Source organism: Neopsephotus bourkii, unplaced genomic scaffold, assembly GCF_033783945.1.
Source record: "Neopsephotus bourkii isolate Nb327-2 ecotype Australia unplaced genomic scaffold, CSIRO-AGI_Nbou_v1 NB_1370, whole genome shotgun sequence".
Taxonomy (NCBI): domain Eukaryota; kingdom Metazoa; phylum Chordata; class Aves; order Psittaciformes; family Psittacidae; genus Neopsephotus; species Neopsephotus bourkii.
In genome coordinates this window covers 133,377-154,970 of record NW_026901849.1, presented here as the reverse complement: position 1 = coordinate 154,970, position 21,594 = coordinate 133,377, and the positions used below count along the sequence as shown (strand labels likewise).

The following is a 21,594-nucleotide window of genomic DNA, read 5'->3' as shown; positions in this document are numbered from 1 at the left end:
CCGCGTATTGCTCATTCGTGGGTCAGCCCCTTGCATTGGCTCTGCTTGGACATGCATTTTCCAGCGGAACATTGCTGCCCATCTGTGCAAAGCAGCTCTTGGTCTCCTCTCATTTGCCTTTGGGTGTTGACTTCTGGTTTGTTTTTCCTTTATTAGATCTGTCTGTAGCATCTGTGGACTTGCTGCTGTCAGTCTCATAACAGTGATGCCCCGTGCAATAGGATACACCGATGGCTAGAGCCTTCTCCGGGCGGAAATAACCACAGGATCTGCACGCTCCTAGGTAAGCTGGTTGGGAAGCGTGGCCAGAGCAGCCACCAGGCCAGTCATGGCGTCAAAGGCAAAGGACTGAAATGGGTTTTGGTACGGGGACAACGACTGTCAGAGCCGGGGTACGCGTGGGAAAGGGGCAGGGAAGCGTCAGCCCTGTCCCACAGTGAATAAGCGCGGTCCCCGGAGGGGGGGCCGATGCTCAAGCCGCTACCTCAGAGGTACCGAGTAAGTGAGCGGGTGCTGCCATCCCGTGGCCAAAAGCCGCACTGCAGGCGGGGGGTGGTGCCATGCGGTGTTTGGCACAGCTCGCTGCTGCGTCCTGTGACCATTAGTCAGTACTGCAGTGGGTCAGTCGGTGTCTGCAGAGTTTGGGGTTGCTGACCATAAGGTCTGAGAGAGCTAGAGCCTTGGTGTGAGCTGACAAGAGCCTGGGGCTTTACACCGGGCAGGATGCAGGAGAGACCAAGTCAGATAAGGGCTTGAGGGTGGCGGGAGAGGACACAGGCATCAGCTAAGGACGGACTCGCAGTGGAATGGCAGAAGGTGGCATCTGCAGAAGCAAGATGTGTCCTTATGGGAGGAGAGAAGACCACAACACAGGTATTTCAGCTGTGCTAAGCAGCAGCATTTACTCCTCCCCATTTCATTCGTTGTTCCCCTTGCAGAGTCATTTCCGACAGCTCCGCTATCTTGGGGCTCTTGGAGGGGACGTGTGGGTTTCTGAGTCTCTCTCACACATGCAGGAAGCTTGGTCTCAGCATGCTCCTTGGCTACCTCATCCTTGCTGCCTTCCTGAGGAAACCGCTGGGTAAGCATTGACTTTGACTGATGGGATGATTCCTCTTCTTCCCAAAGACCCTCACCCCCTCAGCAGTTCCTTGCAGGGAGCTGCTCTGGATGGGCAAATGTTGGAAACATCAGCTCACACGGGTGGTTTTGCACATTCTTGCCCAAGATGCTGATACAGCTGACAGAGATGAGACAGAGAAGTGTCTCCTCCCCTGATCAGCTTAGAGCCCTTGCCCTTCTTTTCACTTGTCAGCTCTTCATCTCCCTCTGCCTCTCGCTGCTGACCTGCCCCTCACACTGCTGGAGGTGTCCTGGAGCCAGCACAGGAGAGCCAGGCACTACAGCAGCTGTTCCCTGAAGATTGCAGGCAGCATGAGACTGGAGACTAAAGAGAGAGCTCTCCTCTGAGCTGTATCCCTTTGGGGAATAATTGATGTTATTGTGCTGTGAGATACACACTGAGCTGAGGTCTTAAGCTCCTGTCCCAAGACATTGTGTTGCGCAGGGACTCTTCTCCTCCAACACTTTGCAACCGCCCGTTTTTTGCATCTTGGAGGACTTCCCTGCACAGTCACTGCCTCCTCTTTTTTCCAGGAGCAATGGGACAGACTCAGCAAGAAGGGCAAGTCACAGTAAAGGAGAGAGACACTTTCCAGACCACCTGCACTTATCAGAGTACCAGCTTTGACGCCTTGCTTTGGTACCAGCAAAGGAAAGACCAAGCCCCACATCTCATCTCGTATCAGGCACTTGCTGGCCCCAAGCAGAGCGGCCGTTTCAGCACTCTGCTGAACACCACAAGCAAATACAGCCTCCTGAAGCTGCAGGAGGTCGAGCTCTCCGACAGTGCCTTGTACCTCTGTGCTGGGCAAGACACCCTGGTGCAGGCAGCTGCCCCAGCTGTGCAATAACACAGGGAGGGAGGGTTTGAGGGGAGGATCTACGATCATCATCAGCTCCTAAACAGAGTGGTGTTGTAGTGATGAGTTCCTCTGGCAGCAAGGGACTTCACATCTGGGACATGCCAGATGTGCAGCAGAACACAGTAAGGAAATCTCTGTAACCCCTTCAGGCAGATTAAACACATGCTGGTGTTTTAGTTATTAAAAAATAATAATAAAAAAAAAAAGTAATATATTGGAAAGAGCTCCACCATCATGAGCTGTTCTACAAGGAGTCTGCAAAGATGCTTTAGGGCCGATTCCTTATGGACACTGCCACTACAACCAGTCCTGGGAGTGTTTGCATGGGGCACCTCAGTGTCATGGAACTGGTGGTCGCCTTAAGCTGGTGGACAAGATGTGTTAGAGAGGCCCTTCTGTTGAGTCACAAGGTTCAGAAAAGACCCCTTTGCTTTCCAGCTGATCCTCGGGTATTAGAAGGGCTGGGTGCAACTGCATCCATTCTTGCTCTTAGACTTGGTCAAAGATTTATGCCTAAAGGATTGTGGAGTGCTTGTCTTTCTTGTCCATATTTGTCCTGGTGCCAACACTGTCAAATTACAAGGAGGTGTTCCTCGAACCCTTTATATTTCACCAGCCTAACAGTGTCCCAGCAATGACGAGACCCTTGTGCCCAACCAGCCTCTCCATGTCCTGGACAGTCACCAGCCTGCAGGGTGATTCATCTGACATATTCAGGGACCTCCACCGACACCGTCACAGAGTCAAATCCCCCCGTGCAAATATTCAAGTCTCCACAGACTTACACAAATCAGATTTCAGCTGAAGCTTTTAATTACACAAAATACAAGTTTGTGCCCGTGCTTCCAAGAGGTACCAGGCTGCGAGGACAGAGCTTCCTGATCAGGGGAATCCCTTTCCCAGGAGACCCCTTCTGCCCGCGCAGAGCCGCTGAGCACCCTTGGGCCGGGTCAGACCCCGAGCGGAACCGGTGCGGGACCCAGCCCCGGGGCGGAGCTGGCGGCGGGGACGGGACGAGAGAAGGGGCGGAGGTGGCGGAGAGGAGGAGCCGCGGCCACAGCCGGGAGCCGGGAGCCGGGGCTGGCGGCGGGCAGGGAGGCGCGGGCGGCGGAGCGGCGGGATGCGGCGGTGCCGGGCGGCGGCGCTGGCGGGGCTGACCGCGGTGCTCCTGGGTGCGCGGGGCTGGCGGCGGTGGCGGGGGCCGGTTTGTGCCCGGGTTCTTCCGCGGGGAGCCCGGCGCCAGCCTCTCTCGCTCGTTCCACTCCTCCTTCCCCTCCCTGCCTCTCTGCCACCCCTCGTCCCCCTTTGCAAACCCTCCGAGTCCCCTCTTCCTACCCTCTTCCTACCCTCTTCCTACTCTACCACGTCTCCCATTTCTCCCCTTCCTTCACAGCCTTAGGCACAAGTTTGATTTCCCGCACGCCGCAGTTATTCCCTCCATCTTCTCACCCCCTTCTGCATTCAGCATTTATTCTCCTTCGGATTCCAGCCTTCCATTCTACACTGTAGCACCCTCAACTCCCCCATCCCCTCTCTCTCCCTCCATCCATCCACCCACGCACCTGACTTTCATCCTCTCGCTCCATGTGTCCATTTCAAATTCCCACCCATGCCGGGATCACTCTGCATCCCTGTTGATGGGTCCTGCCTCCGTCTGTATGGGTCCGGCTCTGTCTCACTGCCACTCTTGCTAACCCTTTCTGTGGGAAAATCGAATCTCGGTGATCTTTGACAACGTTTGTCCTTTCCTTCTCCTGTGCCGGCAGCGGCTGCGGGCAGAGCCCAGGTGCAGCAGGACCCTTGGGCAGAGACCACCGAGGACACCGGCATCAGCATCAACTGCTCACACCCCAACATAGGGCTTTACGAGTTCATCTATTGGTACCGTCAGCTCCCGGGCCGAGGCCCCGCAGTCCTCGTGAGCTCTCTTCAAGGCTCCAAAGAGCTGCAGGACCCGCCGGGGCGGCTCTCGGTAGCGGCAAATCGCCGGTCCAGCGTCCTGTGGCTCTCCCGGCCCCGGCGCCGGGACTCGGCGGTGTACTACTGCGCCCACGAGACACGGAGATGGGAGCCGAGTCTGCGGCAGAGCACGAACCTCAGCGGGAGGGGCCGGGCGTGTGTGGTGGTGGTGGGGGGGGACGGACACAGCGCCTTCGGGTCCCCCAGGCGGCGCTCCAGGCCCCTTTGGTGCCCTTGTCTGGGCTCAGCATCTCTTCTCGGTGGCTGCGGGTCTGGGCGCAGCAAAGGGCCCCGCTCGGGACGGGTTCGGCAGGGCAGGGAGAGGAGTCGGGTGCTTCCCAAAAGGCTCTTCTTGGTTCTTCGGGACGGGCTGGGAGCATTCAGGCGAACGTGGCATCTACTGTCCCCTCTGTAAAGCCCTGCCAGCAGTACATGCCCCAGGAGGAAACACACTTGCACACTGACAACACACATACTTGCTTGCTCACCTGCAAATACGTGAGTGCTCACAAACGTGCAGAATAGGCACACAGAAATGCACTTGTTCACACACATCAGAAACCACTCCCTGTCCCGTGTGCAATTCCAAATGCAAACACACACGCACAAATACACCCTCAGGCACGGGAGGAAGCACAGCCTCACCCCATACTCTGAGCATCAGACCCCACTGGCCAGCTCCTTGCCTCTGTGCCCCGACAACTTTAGGCAAGTCTTTGAGAGCCCATTGCTAAGAAGGTAAATGAGGCACTAGCCATCGCTGGTGGATCTCGTGTCAGCAGCGAGCTTTGGGGCTTCTGTGGGTTGGGCAGAACAAGTTAAAATGATTGGGTTATTACAGGAAAAAGAGAGGGTCTGTCGGGGTCCAAGCTGCAGGGTCTGTTTTGGACATTCAGCCTGTTCACACAAAATGTGTGTGCATGAGAGGCACAATCACAGGTGGACACCATGCCTATTGCAGCAGGTCTGGGTATTCTCCACTTTACAAGTAAAATAATTCCGAAGTCTGACAAGAGCAAGGCCACTCCGATGGTTGCCATAGGGTGGTTATGGAGGTCTCAGACCTGTTCCAGAAAAGGGTTTGAGGGTGGCGGGAGAGAACACAGGCATCAGCTAAGGACGGACTCGCAGTGGAATGGCAGAAGGTGGCATCTGCAGAAGCAAGATGTGTCCTTACGGGAGGAGAGAAGACCACAGCACAGGTATTTCAGCTGTGCTAAGCAGCAGCATTTACTCCTCCCCATTTCATTCGTTGTTCCCTTTGCAGAGTCATTTCCGACAGCTCCACTATCTTCATGGGGACGTGTGGGTTTCTGAGTCTCTCTCACAAATGCAGGAAGCTTGGTCTCAGCATGCTCCTTGGCTACCTCATCCTTGCTGTCTTCCTGAGGAAACCGCTGGGTAAGCATTGGCTTTGACTGATGGGATGATTCCTCTTCTTCCCAAAGACCCTCACCCCCTCAGCAGTTCCTTGCAGGGAGCTGCTCTGGATGGGCAAATGTTGGAAACATCAGCTCACACGGGTGGTTTTGCACATTCTTGCCCAAGATGCTGATACAGCTGACAGATAAAAGATGAGACAGAGAAGTGTCTCCTCCCCTGATCAGCTTAGAGCCCTTGCCCTTCTTTTCACCTGTCAACTCTTCATCTCCCTCTGCTTCTCGCTGCTGATCTGCCCCTCACACTGCTGGAGGTGTCCTGGAGCCAGCACAGGAGAGCCAGGCACTACAGCAGCTGTTCCCTGAAGACTGCAGGCAGCATGAGAATGGAGACCAAAGACATACATGGAAGCACAGCTCTCCTCCGAGGGTATCCCTTTGGGGGGTAATTGGCATTTTTGGCATTTTGTGCTGTAGGATCCACACTGAGCTGAGGTCTCAACCTCCTGTGCCAAAACACTGTGTTCCTGTTCCCATCAATGTGGCTTAGCTGGAGAACAGGGCACAGGGACCTTTCTCCATCAGTACTTTGCAGCCGCTCTTGTTCTGCATCTCGGAGCACTCCCCTGCATGGTCATAAAATCATAGAATCACAGAATGGTTTGGGTTGGAAAGGACCTTAAGATCATCTACTTCCAACCCCCATGCCATGGGAAGGGAGGCCTCACAATAGGCTGTGTTGCCCCAGGCTATGTCCACCCTGGACTTGAACACTCTGAGGAGTGGAGCAAGCATGTCTCACTCCCTTGGGCAACTTATTCCATTCCTGCTTTCTTCCAGGCAGCATGGGGCAGATAACACTCACCCAGCAAGAAGAAGTCACAGTAAAGGAGAAAGAAACCTTCCAGACCACCTGCACTTACCAGAGTGCTAACTTTTACGGCTTAGCTTGGTACCAGCAGAAGAAGAACCAAGCCCCACAGCTCATCTCATATCAGGCACTTGCTGGCCCCAAGCAGAGCGGCCGTTTCAGCACTCTGCTGAACACCACAAGCAAATACAGCCTCCTGAAGCTGCAGGAGGTCGAGCTCTCCGACAGTGCCTTGTACCTCTGTGCTGGGCAAGACACCCTGGTGCAGGCAGCTGCCCCAGCTGTGCAATAACACAAACACACAACAAAACCACACACAACGGCCCCGACTGCCAAAGATCCCAGAGCTTTCCGTGTCTGAAACGAGTAAGCCAAGACACGACCATGCAAATGAACCTTACATCCAAGCCCCTGGGCTCATGAGGATCTACTCAGGCGATCTGGGAGGGGATCTATGATCATCCTCGGCTCTTAAACAGAGAGCGGTGTAGTACAGATGAGCTCCTCTGGCAGCAACGGACTCTGTGTGCTGGACATGCCAGACTTGCATCAGCCTACATTAGGGAAAGAGGGAAATTTCTATTACCCCTTCAGGCAGATTAAACACATGCTGGTGCATTATTAAATAAATAAAAACATTAGAAAATAATATATTGGAAAGAGCTCCACCATCATGAGCCGTTCTACAAGGAGTCTGCAAAGATGCTTTAGGAGCCGATTCCTTATGGACACTGCCACTACAACCAGTCCTGGGAGTGTTTGCATGGGGCACCTCAGTGTCATGGAACGCGTGGTCGCCTTAAGCTAGTGGACAAGATGTGTTAGAGAGACCCTTTTGTTGAATCACAAGGTTCAGAAAAGACCCCTTTGCTTTCCAGCTGATCCTCAGATATTAGAGGGGCTGGGCACACCTGCATCCAATCTTGATCTTAGACTTGGTCAAAGATTTATGCCTAAAGCATTGTGGAGTGCTTGTCTTTCTTGTCCATATTTGTCCTGATGCCAACGCTGTCAAATTACAAGGGGGTGTTCCTTGAACCCTTTATATTTCACCAGCCTAGCAATGTGACAGGAATTATGAGACCCTTGTGCCCAACTAGCCTGTCCATGTCCTGGACAGTCACCAGCCTGCAGGATGATTCATCTGACATATTCAGGGACCTCCACCGACAGCGTCACAGAGTCAAATCCCTCAGTGCAAGCATTCAACAGACTTACACAAATCAGATTTCAGCTGAAGCTTTTAATTACACAAAATACAAGTTTGTGCCCCTGCTTCCAAGAGGTACCAGGCTGCGAGGACAGAGCTTCCTGATCAGGGGAATCCCTTTCTCAGGAGACCCCTTCTGCCCGTGCAGAGCCGCTGAGCTCCCTTGGGCCGGGTCAGACCCCGAGCGGAACCGGTGCGGGACCCAGCCCCGGGGCGGAGCTGGCGGCGGGGACGGGACGGGAGAAGGGGCTGAGGTGGTGGAGAGGAGGAGCCGCGGCCACAGCCGGGAGCAGGGAGCCGGGAGCCGGGAACCGGGGCTGGTGGCGGGCAGGGAGGCGCGGTCGGCGGAGCGCCGGGATGCAGCGGTGCCGGGCGGCGGCGCTGGCGGGGCTGACCGCGGTGCTCCTGGGTGCGCGGGGCTGGCGGCGGTGGCGGGGGCCGGTTTGTGCCCGGGCTCTTTCGCGGGGAGCCCGGCCCCAGCCTCTCCCGCTCGTTCCACTCCTCCTTCCCCTCCCTGCCTCTCTGCCACCCCTCGTCCCCCTTTGCAAACCCTCCGAGTCCCCTTTTCCTACTCGCCCTATTTCTCCACTGCCTCTGTCGCTACGAACCTGCTTGCATGTACTCCTGCTTTTCCGTGCACCATCTCCTTCCTCTGCTCATTCAGAGCGTCTTAGTGCCCTAAATACAGCCCTCTGTCCTGAGCCGTAACACTCAACCCTCCTGATCTGCTCTTTATCTGTTCATCCCGTCAGCTTCTGACACATCTCTCCCTGCATCCACCATCCACAGCTCTTCTTCCTGTGCTGAGACTCCTCTCTCGTTATTCCCTCTGCTTCCGAGGCACAAGTCTGATTTCCTGCATTCCAGTTACACTCTGCATCCACGCAACCCCTGTTCATTAAGCATTTATTCTCCATTTCTGTTGACGTTCACGTGGCCCCGTCTGTATCGGTCCGGCTCTGTCTCACTGCCACTCCTGCTAACCCTTTCTGTGGGAAAATCGAATCTCGGTGATCTTTGACAACGTTTGTCCTTTCCTTCTCCTTTGTCGGCAGCAGCTGTGGGCAGAGCCCAGGTGCAGCAGGACCCGTGGGCAGAAACCACCGAGAACACCGGCATCAAAATCAACTGCTCACACCCCAACATACAGGTTTACGAGTTCATCCACTGGTATCGTCAGTTCCCGGGCCGTGGCCCCGCATTCCTCGATAGCGCTCGTAAAGACTCCAAAGAGCTGCAGGACCCGCCGGGGCGGCTCTCGGTGGCGGCAGATCGCCGGTCCAGCATCCTGTGGCTCTCCCGGCCCCGGCTCCGGGACGCGGCGGTGTACTACTGCGCCCAAGCCCACGGAGAGAGGAGCCGGGGCTGCGGCCGAGCAAAAACCGCTGCGGGGGGGGGGGAGAAGGAAGCAGGACTGCGGCGGCCAGGCCCGCGAGGCGGCGCTGCTGCTCCGCCCGGTACCGGCATCGGGTCCGTCGAGGCCCTCCCTTTTCATGTCCCAGCGCATTCCCCGGACGCGGCTCCGGATGCAGAGAGGCTGCAGTGCTGCACGGCAGTGTTCATCTCCTGTTCTGGGCATCTGCGGGAGAGGCGCTGCTCCCAGGCAGCTGACGAACAACGCTTCCCCGCTTCTTCCTCTGCTCCCCCATCAGACCCCTTTCCAGCAGCTCTGTTGTCTCGGGGCTGGGAGCTGGTTTTCTGACTCTCAGCAAACAGGCAGGTTGATCTCAGCATGCAACTGGGATATCTCATCCTCACTGTTTTCCTGGGGCAACTGCTCGGTAAGTCCTGCCCTTGTATCAGCGCATGCCTCTTCTTCTCCTTTTTGCCAGCTTTATCAGGATCATGCCAAGAACTACTACTGAATAACAGGAGAAAGCTGGGAAGCATCACCTCACATTTGTGGTTTTGCACCAGTTCTCTCCAGATTCCCTTCCTATTGGAAACAAGATGAGGAGAGAGAGGAGGGATATCTCATACCTCTGCTCCTGCTTCTCTCCCCTTCAATTCATCTCTCTGTGCCTATCTCTTCCTATCCACCTGTGTCACCATAGGAGATCACATCCGGCTCTGCAGTCCCTCATTTCTCCCTTTCCAACTCAAGGTAGCAGATCTTGTCCAGGATGCCTCAGGGACTTTGCAGTTTTCATCTCACTGACACTAATAGGGTGTCCCATTCTGCCCAAAATTGCTCTTCCTATTTTCATCCCCGGGCATCAGTGTCTTCTGCCGGGCAAGGTGCAGGAAGCATTCACCAGCTGCGTTTGTATCCATTCCTTGTTTGCTTCCTGGAGCCTATCCCTGCAGAGCTGCTGACCTTTCCTTTCTTGCAGGCACCATGGGGCAGATCACTGTCACCCAGCAAGAGGAACAAGTCACAGTAAAGGAGGGAGAGACCTTTCAAACAACTTGCACATACCAGACATCCTTCTCTCCATCTTTGGTTTGGTACCAGCAGAAGAAAGACGAAGCCCCACAGCTCATCTCATACCAGGCACTTGCTGGCCCCAAGCAGAGTGGCCGTTTCAGCACTCTGCTGAACACCACAAGCAAATACAGCCTCCTGAAGCTGCAGGAGGTCGAGCTCTCCGACAGTGCCTTGTACCTCTGTGCTGGGCAAGACACCCTGGTGCAGGCAGCTGCCCCAGCTGTGCAATAACACAGGAAGGGAAGGTGCCTTGATTCTCCACTGCCAGCGATGCTTCCCCTGCCCGCAGAACTCTGCACAGAGAGATCCTCTTCCTGACAGGGGCCAGGCCCAGTGGCTCTGGACATGGCTGAGCCTGAGCACAGGGCAGAGCCTGCTGGGAACCAGGGTGCTAGGGGCTTCCCTCTGCCCTGAACGACCAAAAGCAGAAAATTCCTGGGAGCCCAGAATTCAACGTGAAGCCAGACCCAGAGCTCTCAATGCCTGAAACAAGCCAAGACACCAACATAAAAATGAACTTTATGACCAAGCCGCTGGGCTCCTGAGGCTCTACTCAGGGGAGCTAGGGAAGGGGTCTATGGTCATCCTCAGCTCTTAAATAGGAAGAGGTGTCATAGAGATGGTCATCTCTGGCAGCAAGGGTCTGTGTCCTGAACATGTCAGACATGCAGCAGCCTACAGTATGGAAATTTCTATTACCCCTTCAGGCAGATTAAACACATGCTGGTGCATTAATTAGTAAATAAATAAAAACATTAAAAAATAATATATTGGAAAGAGCTCCACCATTATGAGCCGTTCTAAGAGGAGTCTGCAAAGAGGGGTTAGGAACCAATACTTTATGGGCACTGCCAATAGCACCAATAAAGGTAGTGGGGGCACCTCAGTGTCATGGAACACGTGGTCACCTTAAGCTAGTGGACAAGATGTGTTAGAGAGACTCTTCTGTTGAGTCACAAGGTTCAGAAAAACACTCTTTGCTTTCTAGCTGATCCTCAGATATTAGAGGGGCTGGGCACACCTGCATCCAATCTTGGTCTTAGACTTCGTCAAAATTTTATGTCTAAAGGATTGTGGAGTGCTTGTCCTTCTTGTCCATATTTGTCCTGATGCCAACACTGTCAAATTACAAGGGGGTGTTCCTCGAACCCTTTATATATATTTCACCAGCCTAACAGTGTCCCAGCAATGACGAGACCCTTGTGCCCAAACAGCCTCTCCATGTCCTGGACAGTCACCAGCCTGCAGGGTGATTCATCTGACATATTCAGGGACCTCCACCGACACCGTCACAGACTCAAATCCCTCCGTGCAAACATTCAACAGACTTACACAAATCAGATTTCAGCTGAAGCTTTTAATTACACAAAAGACAAGTTTGTGCCCGTGCTTCAAGAGGTACCAGGCTGCGAGGACAGAGCTTCCTGATCAGGGGAATCCCTTTCCCAGGAGACCCCTTCTGCCCGCGCAGAGCCGCTGAGCACCCTTAGGCGGGGTCAGACCCCGAGCGGAACCGGTGCGGGACCCAGCCCCGGGGCGGAGCTGGCGGCGGGGACGGGACGAGAGAAGGGGCGGAGGGGGCGGAGAGGAGAAGCCGCGGCCACAGCCGGGAGCCGGGAGCCGGGGCTGGCGGCGGGCAGGGAGGCGCGGGCGGCGGAGCGGCGGGATGCGGCGGTGCCGGGCGGCGGCGCTGGCGGGGCTGACCGCGGTGCTCCTGGGTGCGCGGGGCTGGCGGCGGTGGCGGGGGCCGGTCTGTGCCCGGGCTCTTTCGCGGGGAGCCCGGCCCCAGCCTCTCCCGCTCGTTCCACTCCTCCTTCCCCTCCCTGCCTCTCTGCCACCCCTCGTCCCCCTTTGCAAACCCTCCGAGTCCCCTCTTCCTACTCGCCCTATTTCTCCACTGCCTCTGTCGCTACGAACCTGCTTGCATGTACTCCTGCTTTTCCGTGCACCATCTCCTTCCCCTGCGCATTCCGCGCTTCTTAATGCCCTAAATACAGCCCTCTGTCCTGACCTGTAACACACAACACTCCTGATCTGCTCTTTATCCGTTTACCCCTCAGCTTCTGACACATCTCTCCGTGTATCTGCCATTCTCAGCTCCTGTTCCTGCTCTGAAACCCCTCTCGTTACTCCCTCTGCTTCCTTTGCTTCCTAGGCACGTCTGATTTCCTGCATTCCAGTTACACTCTGCATCTACACAATCCCTGTTCATTAAGCATTTATTCTCCATCTCTGTTGACGTTCAAGTGTCCCCATCTGTATCGGTCCGGCTCTGTCTCACTGCCGCTCTTGCTAACCCTTTTCTGTAGGAAAATCGAATCTCGGTGATCTTTGACAACGTTTGTCCTTTCCTTCTCGTGTCGGCAGCAGCTGTGGGCAGAGCGCAAGTGCAGCAGGACCCGTGGGCAGAAACCACCGAGGGCACCGGCATCAAAATCAACTGCTCACACCCCAACACAGGGCTTTACGAGTTCATCTATTGGTACCGTCAGCTCCCGGGCCGTGGCCTCGCATTCCTTGTGAGCGCTATTCAAGGCTCCAAAGAGCTGCTGGACCCGCCGGGGCGGCTCTCGGTGGCGGCAAATCGCCGGTTCAACGTCCTGTGGCTCTCCCGGCCCCGGCTCCGGGACGCGGCGGTGTACTACTGCGCCCAAACCCACGGAGAGAGGAGCCGGGGCTGCGGCCGAGCAAAAACCGCTGCGGGCGGGGCCGGGCGTGTGTGTCGGGGGGTGCGCGGGACAGCGGCGTCCGGGCCCGCGAGGCGGCGCTGCTGCTCCGCCCGGTACCGGCATCAGTCCCGTCGAGGCCCCTTTGGTGCCCCGGTGCATTCCCCGGACGCGGCTCCGGATGCAGGGAGGCTGCAGTGCTGCACGGCAGTGTTCATCTCCTGTTCTGGGCATCTGCGGGAGAGGCGTTGCTCCCAGGCAGCTGAGGAACAACGCTTCCCCGCTTCTTCCTTTGCTCCCCCATCAGACCCGTTTCCAGCTCTGTTGTCTCGGGGCTGGGAGCTGGTTTTCTGACTCTCAGCAAACAGGCAGGTTGATCTCAGCATGCAACTGGGATATCTCATCCTCACTGTTTTCCTGGGGCAACTGCTCGGTAAGTCCTGCCCTTCTATAAGCAGATGCCTCTCCTTCTCCCTTTTGCCAGCGGATCAGGATCATGCCAAGAACTAATATTGAATAACAGGAGAAAGCTGGGAAGCATCACCTCACATTTGTGGTTTTGCACCAGTTCTCTCCAGATTCCCTTCCTATTGGAAACAAGATGAGGAGAGAGAGGAGGGATATCTCATACCTCTGCTACTGCTTTTCCTGCTTCCGCGGGGAGCCCGGCGCCAGCCTCTCCCGCTCGTTCCACTCCTCCTTCCCCTCCCTGCCTCTCTGCCACCCCTCGTCCCCCTTTGCAAACCCTCCGAGTCCCCTTTTCCTACTCGCCCTATTTCTCCACTGCCTCTTTTGCTACGAACCTGCTTGCAGGTACTCCTGCTTTTGCGTGCACCGTCTCCTTCCCCTGTGCATGCAGAGCTTCTTAATGCCCTGAATACAGCCCTCTGTCCTGAATTGTAACACTCACCCTCCTGATCTGCTCTTTATCCATTCATCCCGTCAATTTATGACACATCTCTCCCTGTATCTGCCATCCTCAGCTTTTCTTCCTATGCTGAGAATACTCTCTCGTCCTCCCTCTGCTTCCTTTGCTTCTGGAGGCACAAGTTTTGTTTCCTGCATTCCAGTTACGCGCTGCATCCACACAACCCCTGATAAGCATTCATTCTCCATCTCTGTTGACGTTCACTTATCCCCATCTGTTCCGGTCCGGCTCTGTCTCACTGCCACTCTTGCTAACCCTTTTCTGTGGGAAAATCGAATCTTGGTGATCTTTGACAGCGTTTGTCCTTTCCTTCTCTTGTGTCGGCAGCAGCTGTGGGCAGAGCCCAGATGCAGCAGGACCCGTGGGCAGAGACCACCGAGGGCACCGGCATCAAAATCAACTGCTCACACCCCAACTTACCGCGTAGCGACTTCATCCATTGGTACCGTCAGTTCCCGGGCCATGGCCCCGCATTCCTCGTGAGCGCTATTCAAGGCTCCAAAGAGCTGCAGGACCCGCCGGGGCGGCTCTCGGTGGCGGCAGATCGCCGGTTCAACGTCCTGTGGCTCTCCCGGCCCCGGCTCCGGGACGCGGCGGTGTACTACTGCGCCCAGATCCACGGAGAGAGGAGCCGGGGCTGCGGCCGAGCAAAAACCGCTGCGGGCGGGGCCGGGCGTGTGTGTCGGGGGTGCGGGACATCGGCGGCCGGGCCCGCGAGGTGGCGCTGCTGCTCCGCCTGGTACCGGCATCGGGTCCGTCGAGGCCCCCCCTTTCATGTCCCAGTGCATTCCCCGAACGCGGCTCCGGATGCAGAGAGGCTGCAGTGCTGCACGGCAGTGTTCATCTCCTGTTCTGGGCATCTGCGGGAGAGGCGCTGCTCCCAGGCAGCTGAGGAACAACGCTTCCCCGCTTCTTCCTCTGCTCCCCCATCAGACCCCTTTCCAGCAGCTCTGTTGTCTCGGGGCTGGGAGCTGGTTTTCTGACTCTCAGCAAACAGGCAGGTTGATCTCAGCATGCAACTGGGATATCTCATCCTCACTGTTTTCCTGGGGCAACTGCTCGGTAAGTCCTGCCCTTCTATAAGCACATGCCTCTCCTTCTCCCTTTTGCCAGCCTTATCAGGATTATGCCAAGAACTAATATTGAATAGCAGGAGAAGGCTGGGAAGTGTTACCTCACAGCTGTCGTTTTGCACCAGTTCTCTCCAGATGCCATTGCTATTGTAAACAAGATTAGTACAGAGAGAAGAGATACGCTGCTGCTCCTGCTTCTCTCCCCTTTAATTCATCTCTCTGTGCCTATCTCGTCCTATCCACCTGTGTCACAATAGGAAATCAGTCCCTCATTTCTCCCTTTCCAACTCAAGGTAGCAGATCTTGTCCAAGATGCCCCAGGGACTTTGCAGTTTTCATCTCACTTAACACTAATAGGGTGTCCCAGTCTGCCCCAAATTGCTCCTCCTATTTGCATCCCCAGGCATCAGTGTTTTCCTGACGTTCACCAGCTGTTTGTATCCATTCCTTGTTTACTTCCTGACTTCCCTGCAGAGCTGCTGACCTTTCCTTTCTTGCAGGCACCATGGGGCAGATCACACTTACCCAGCAAGAGGAACAAGTCACAGTAAAGGAGAGAGACACCTTTCAAACAACTTGCACATTCCAGGCGTCCTTCTCTCCATCTTTGTTTTGGTACCAGCAGAAGAAAGACCAAGCCCCACAGCTCATCTCATATCAGGCACTTGCTGGCCCCAAGCAGAGCGGCCGTTTCAGCACGCTGCTGAACACCACAAGCAAATACAGCCTCCTGAAGCTGCAGGAGGTCGAGGTCTCTGACAGTGCCTTGTACCTCTGTGCTGGAAGAGACACCCTGGTGCAGGCAGCTGCCCCAGCTGTGCAATAATTCAGGGAGGGAGGGTTTGACTTGTAGGGATCTTTGATTATCCACACATCCTAAACAGGGAGTTGTGTTACAGAGATGAGCTCGTACGGCAGCAAGGGACTGTGTGTCCTGGGCCTGCCAGACTTGCAGCACCATAGAGTAGGGAATTTTTATTTTACAGTCCCTGAGACTGGGACATCAGAAGTGATGCAGTAGTGAATGTGTCTCTAGCCATACTCTAAGGTTAAATACCCTCTCTTGAAAATGCAGGGAAACACAGGACCATTACTTTAGTAAGCAGCTGGAAAAAATGGTGTGGGTACACTCTCAATGTTCCAGCATCTTTGTGCTGGCCTTTTTCGTCCCGGTGTTTTGCATACAGGTGCTGCAACAGCCTGCAGCAAGAAGGAGCTTTTGGCTGCCTCTTCGGTTATTTGTGAGGTGGCTGAGTTTGCCTTACAGCCAAGGCTCCTCTGTGCCAAACAGTTTCTGCACAAGAGTAAGGTCAGTGTTTTGGTTTACCTGGCAAGGTTCAGGTACTGAAGGGGCTGCTGGGTTGGCTTCTGTGACAAGATAACAGAAAGAGCCAGTAACAGCCAGCTCCAAGACAGCCCCGCTGCCAAAAGCTGAGCCAGCACTGTTAGTGCCTCTGTGACAGCATATTGAAGTAAGGGTAAAACAGCAGCTGTTTCACAGGGGAAGGACCACAAGGAGGAGGCCAGGCTTGCCAGTGAAGCAGAACTTTAATGAGTTAAAAGAGGGAAACAAAGACTGCGAGTGGAGGGCACCAGTGCAGGGAGCCCTGGGGGAAGCCAAGAGGCTGCATTTTGTGGTCATGGAGAAGGAATGGAAAGGAAAGATCATTCAGCTGTGTTGAAAACAACATCCAGAAGAGCGATCCTCTGCACAGCACCATGTCCTGAGTTCCTGCAGGTGTCTCCCGGAAGATTCCCAGCACGTTTATCAGAGGAGGTACCTCCTGCCACCATAGCGTCGGGAAATGCCAGAGAGGTCAAAGCACCCGGAGTTGATGGGCACTCCACCGCAGCTGAGGATGCTGCCAATGGCAGCGGAGGTGGAGGAGCCCACAACGGTGTTCTGAGGGAAGGAGCTGAGGATGGGGCCGGGCAGGGTCACCACCACAGCAGGAGGCTCAATGACAACAGTGGAGCTCTGGCACTGCTTGACACAGCACTCATTGCAGCTGTTGGCCAGCGGGGTCGGGCCGCAGGGCTGGCAGGGCACACATGGGCTGTAGCAGGACATGTCTGGATGCTGGAGCTTCACCTGGACACAGGGCAGGAACAAGCAGATGAGCACAAGGATGGATGAGGAGCAGCCTGGCTTTCCTGTCACAAAGAGCCGAGGCCGCTAAGGAGTGGGCAGCTGGAAGCTGTGCCGGCTGCCACACGGCCTCTATTGCCGATATAGAGCAGCCTGGGACAGGGAGGGTCTCTTGGAATTTGTAGACCAAAAGCCCCTTCAGCCACTTCCCAGCCTTTCCCTAGGCAGACATTCTCCCCACTTCTCTCACCTATGCACAGTGCTGCAAGCCCCAGCACAGGATAAGGCTAATATCAGCTGAGAGTTTCACTGAAGATAGACCGCGCTTTTAAGAGGAGGACAAGGGGCTTCAGACTCACCTGGTTCTCAAGGAGAAGGAGGCAAGAGAAGTGGATGAGAGAGCAGGGACCTGGGCTGCCTTTTATATCTGCCCATCATTGCCGCAGGACCAGAGGCACCTTTGCAGAGGTAACAATTATCTGACAAGCTCATCTTGATGCAAACCATTGCAGCTAATGATATGGGCTGTGCTTTGGTTTCCAACACTGCTGCCTTTTCATTTCCAGGTTTGGGCCATGCCTGTTTCCCAGTGAAGGCTACTTCTGAGCACAGGCATGAAAGGCTTGGGATTTCTGAGTCAGGAATGCAGCAGTCCTGGCAGAAGACAGCTCAAGTGCTGGATGGGTCCTTAGAAGGCCAGTGACATTAGTCTGGGTCACTCTGTTGGGTGTGTTTCTCAGGAAGAAGTTCCAGCCATTCTCAGCAGGAAGGAAGCCCAAGGGTTCCTGGCTATGATGATGTGCCGCATGCATGTCTGAGTACACACTGGAAAAGAATTGGTACATAATTCTACACTGATGTGCATGAGCCTGTGTCTGTATCCTTGTGTGCCCCTCATCAGGAGGAAATGTCCTCCTCATAATGAGGACACTCTCCACTGTTCTGTCCATTAGTGCCACAGAGCAGCAGGTTTCCAGGATCAGAAAGAGCGTGTTCATGATGAGAAAAGGAACATAGAATTATAGAATCATAGAATAGTTAGGGTTGGAAAGGACCTTAAGATCATCCAGTTCCAACCCCCCTGCCATGGGCAGGAACACCTCGCTCTAAACCATATCACCCAAGGCCTTGTCCAACCTGGCCTTGAACAGTGCCAGGGATGGAGCATTCACAACCTCCCTGGGCACCCATTCCAGTGCCTCACCACCCTAACAGGAAAGAATTTCCTCCTATATCCAATCTAAACTTCCCCTGTTTAACCCATTACCACTACAGTCCCTAATGAAGAGTCCATCCCCAGCATCCCTATAGGCCCCCTTCAGATACTGGAAGGCTGCTCTGAGGTCTCCACGCGGCCTTCTCCAGGCTGAACAGCCCCAACTTTCTCAGCCTGTCTTCATACAGGAGGTGCTCCAGTTCCCAGGGAGGTCGTGCAATGTCAGTCCTGGGAGATGCTCAAGGCTGGACTGAATGTGACCTTAGGCAAACCCGATCTAACGATATCTGTTCCGAGCAGCCTCTGGAGGTCCCTCCTGACTTGCTTTCTGACTGATTCCACAGCGGCCCTGGCCTTCCTGAGCCGTGCATGCCGATGGGCACAGGAGTCCTCACACTCCCTCTGCCACAAGAGAACTTCTAGGCACTGTGCTGGGACTGCAGAGGGGCAACCGAAGGCAGGTGCTCAGCCTTCTCTCTGCCCTGTGCAGGCAATACGTGGCCGGTGTTTGCAGCCCCCGGGCTCGGAGACAGCTCCGAGAAGCTGCTCCATCTCCTGCAGCGTTGCAGGCTGGATCCTGATGTGGCGTCCTTGCTGGAGGAGGGGGGCAGTCCCTCCCCGCGAAGACCCCCTTCTGCCCGTGCAGAGCCGCTGAGCACCCTTAGGTGGGGTCAGACCCCGAGCGGAACCGGTGCGGGACCCAGCCCCGGGGCGGAGCTGGCGGCGGGGCCGGGACGGGAGAAGGGGCGGAGGTGGTGGAGAGGAGGAGCCGCGGCCACAGCCGGGAGCCGGGAGCCGGGGCTGGCGGCGGGCAGGGAGGCGCGGGCGGCGGAGCGGCGGGATGCGGCGGTGCCGGGCAGCGGCGCTGGCGGGGCTGACAGCGGTGCTCCTGGGTGCGCGGGGCCGGTGGCGGTGGCGGGGGCCGGTTTGTGCCCGGGCTCTTCCGCGGGGAGCCCGGCGCCAGCCTCTCCCGCTCGTTCCACTCCTCCTTCCCCTCCCTGCCTCTCTGCCACCCCTCGTCCCCCTTTGCAAACCCTCCGAGTCCCTCTTCCTACCCTCTTCCTACTCTACCACGTCTCCCATTTCTCCCCTTCCTTCACAGCCTTAGGCACAAATTTGATTTCCCGCACGCCGCAGTTATTCCCTCCATCTTCTCACCCCCTTCTGCATTCAGCATTTATTCTCCTTCGGATTCCAGCCTTCCATCCTACACTGTAGCACCCTCAACTCTCCAGTCCCCTTTCTCCTTCCATCCACCCACCCATGCACCTGACTTTCATCCTCTCTCTCCATGTGTCCATCTCAAATTCCCACCCATGCCGGGATCACTCTCCATCCCTGTTGATGAGCACGTGTCCCCATCTGTATCGGTCCGGCTCTGTCTCACTGCCACTCTTGCTAACCCTTTCTGTGGGAAAATCGAATCTCGGTGATCTTTGACAACGTTTGTCCTTTCATTCTCCTGTGTCAGCAGCGGCTGCGGGCAGAGCCCAGGTGCAGCAGGACCCGTGGACAGAGACCACCGAAGACACCGGCATCAAAATCAACTGCTCACACCCCAACACAGGGCTTTACGACTCCATCCATTGGTATCGTCAGCTCCCGGGCCGAGGCCCCGCATTCCTCGTGAGCGCTATTCAAGGCTCCAAAGAGCTGCAGGACCCGCCGGGGCGGCTCTCGGTGGCGGCAAATCGCCGGTTCAACGTCCTGTGGCTCTCCCGGCCCCGGCTCCGGGACGCGGCGGTGTACTACTGCGCCCAGACCCACGGAGAGAGGAGCCGGGGCTGCGGCCGAGCAAAAACCGCTGCGGGCGGAGCCGGGCGTGTGTGTCGGGGGCGCTGGACATCGGCGGCCGGGCCCGCGAGGTGGCGCTGCTGCTCCGCCCGGTACCGGCATCGGGCCCGTCGAGCACCCCGCATTCGTGCCCCGGTGCATTCCCCGGACGCGGCTCTGGATCTAAGCTCCGGGCAGAAACTCAGGAAGGCACTGAGACCGTCCACTCTATGCCGCGAAAACGAGCAAAGGCGAATGGGCCTCATTCTTGCCCTCCTCACAGCAGAGGTGTGTCTATGTCACATACACTCTGGTACACTCTGCAGGAAGCAGCGATTTCATTGTGCCTTGCTCTGTAGTGTGTTAAGCATCTTCCGAGGGACAGGGATTCCGGAGCTGGGAAAAATGATCTTCACCATGGCTTTGCCAGCATGTGTCCTGCTAATCCAGACAGGTTAGTATACTCATGCACTTCCTATTTTTTCCCACATTTTTTAGTAGCCTGTGAGCAACTATGTGCTGACAAGATGAGGACAGGCAGTAATGCAGAGGGGTGGTGGAAGTAGATACCTGAAATTTCCTTTCCCTTGGATAAAGGAAAGGTGTGGAGCAAACACAGCCTTAAACACAAAGCAAGAGAGAAGGAAGCAAGCTGCTCTGCAGACACATTTCTGTCTGTGTTGCAGGTCTTGTTGGAGGTAACCCCCCGAAGCAATTCCTCTCCGATGTGTCAGCCAGAGTTGGGCAGCGAGTGGTTCTGCCCTGCCAGTCCACCATCGAGGACAGTGGCAGCGGTCTGAACTTCTTCTGGTATCGCCAGCTCCCAGGGGAAGCCTTAAAATTTCTCCTACAAGCATTTAAAGATTCAGGGAATGACAAGTTCCGCAGTGGCCAGTTCTCTGTGGTGGTCTACAGAAATGAAACAGCCCCCTTAGAAATAGCGAATGTCTCTTTTGAGGACACTGCGATTTATTACTGTGCTCTGAAGTACCACATTAAACTAAGCCACATTTCCACTCGTGCAAAATCTGCATTGCGAAGAACAGCATAGGAGGGGTGAACCTCTTCATCTTCCAGCCTTGGCAGTGCTTTTGTCTCTGAAATGATCCTCTCCTTACATTAACCTTTCCAACATCTCCCAGCCCTAATCCTCCCTACTTCTCTCAAAGGCCTCCCTTCTATTCAGAGGTATTCAGACCAGGAACTTAGAAATACAGGATCATGGGACTGTTTGCAGGTCAGCAGGGACACTCAACTTTCCTCCTCGCACAGAAACCACTTCTAAAGGAGATGATCGACATTCCCTGGACTTAACCTGCAGCATCAGTCCTTACCTCCTCTTGGTTTGTCCACTACCTGATACTGCACACCCCAGCCTGCTGGGGTGACTGTTCTGTCTGAGGTCTTGACCCAGCTGTGGGAAGAGCCAGGGAATTCATGTCTCTGCTTTGCTCCTGGCCAGCCCTAGTCCTTAGCACAGTTACCTGATGGACCACAGGCCCTCATCTTGCTCCTTTTTGCAGAGTAGCCAAGGTGCAGGAAAGCAGCTTTTACCTTAATGCATTCAGCACTATGCAGGGTATCCTTCTCTGTGCTGCATATGGTTAGATGATGAAATCCTCCCACATACATCCCAGTCAGCAGAAAATCTACTTCTTTGGAAAAAACTAAAAGGGAAAAAGTATAGTGAAAATGACCTGACAATTCCAGCTACCTTCACCACCTCTCAGCTGTTGGGTTTAGAGTTGTAACAAGGGGGTGACAGGGCTCTAACTGAAGAATAGAGTGTGGTGATGTGACAGGCAGAGGAGACAAGGGTACAGGCAGGGCAAGTGTGCAGAAAGCTGGCAGTAGCTAAGACGAAGCAGTTCTAGCTATGTGGACCCTGATGTCCATGGGATTAGTAACCATCCTGAGAAGGCTGACAAGGAGATTCATTTCCTGAGAGCTCCAGCAGATCCCTGCAGCCCCGTCGAATCTCTAGCATCATCTCCAGCTGTCTACCTCTGCTGTGTCC

General features: G+C 55.4%; 3 protein-coding genes, 1 long non-coding RNA gene and 3 gene segments (V, D, J or C); all 7 read left to right on the top strand.

Annotated features, from left to right (window-relative positions):
• Nucleotides 1-860: 860 nt before the first annotated feature.
• On the top strand, nt 861-1,999 carry LOC133219569 (T cell receptor alpha variable 1-2-like). The segment is given in 2 exon segments: nt 861-1,081; nt 1,657-1,999. Coding segments are annotated over 2 exon segments (366 nt in total).
• Nucleotides 2,000-2,994: 995 nt separating this feature from the next.
• On the top strand, nt 2,995-9,015 carry LOC133219631 (T cell receptor alpha variable 26-2-like). The segment is given in 2 exon segments: nt 2,995-3,157; nt 8,460-9,015. Coding segments are annotated over 2 exon segments (608 nt in total).
• A 21-nt stretch (nt 9,016-9,036) lies between these two features.
• On the top strand, nt 9,037-10,227 carry LOC133219568 (T cell receptor alpha variable 1-2-like). The segment is given in 2 exon segments: nt 9,037-9,185; nt 9,738-10,227. Coding segments are annotated over 2 exon segments (375 nt in total).
• A 1,215-nt stretch (nt 10,228-11,442) lies between these two features.
• LOC133219564 (uncharacterized) lies at nt 11,443-12,851 on the top strand. The gene is given in 3 exon segments (XM_061366968.1): nt 11,443-11,550; nt 12,200-12,487; nt 12,490-12,851. Coding segments are annotated over 3 exon segments (615 nt in total). The 5' UTR covers nt 11,443-11,498; the 3' UTR covers nt 12,765-12,851.
• Nucleotides 12,852-14,318: 1,467 nt separating this feature from the next.
• Nucleotides 14,319-21,594, top strand: part of LOC133219562 (T cell receptor alpha chain MC.7.G5-like) — a 52,415-nt gene continuing 45,139 nt past the window's right edge. The window contains exons 1-2 of the mRNA XM_061366965.1: nt 14,319-14,488; nt 15,000-15,295. Of these exons, the coding sequence (XP_061222949.1) occupies nt 14,440-14,488; nt 15,000-15,295 (345 nt within the window). The 5' untranslated portion in view covers nt 14,319-14,439. The remainder of the gene's footprint in view (nt 14,489-14,999; nt 15,296-21,594) is intronic.
• On the top strand, nt 16,625-17,455 carry LOC133219571 (uncharacterized). Its single transcript, XR_009727468.1, has 2 exons — nt 16,625-17,056; nt 17,155-17,455. It is a non-coding gene; the product is annotated as an uncharacterized LOC133219571 (long non-coding RNA).
• On the top strand, nt 18,579-20,404 carry LOC133219563 (uncharacterized). Its single transcript, XM_061366967.1, is given in 3 exon segments — nt 18,579-18,697; nt 19,279-19,566; nt 19,569-20,404. Coding segments are annotated over 3 exon segments (708 nt in total). The 5' UTR covers nt 18,579-18,645; the 3' UTR covers nt 19,937-20,404.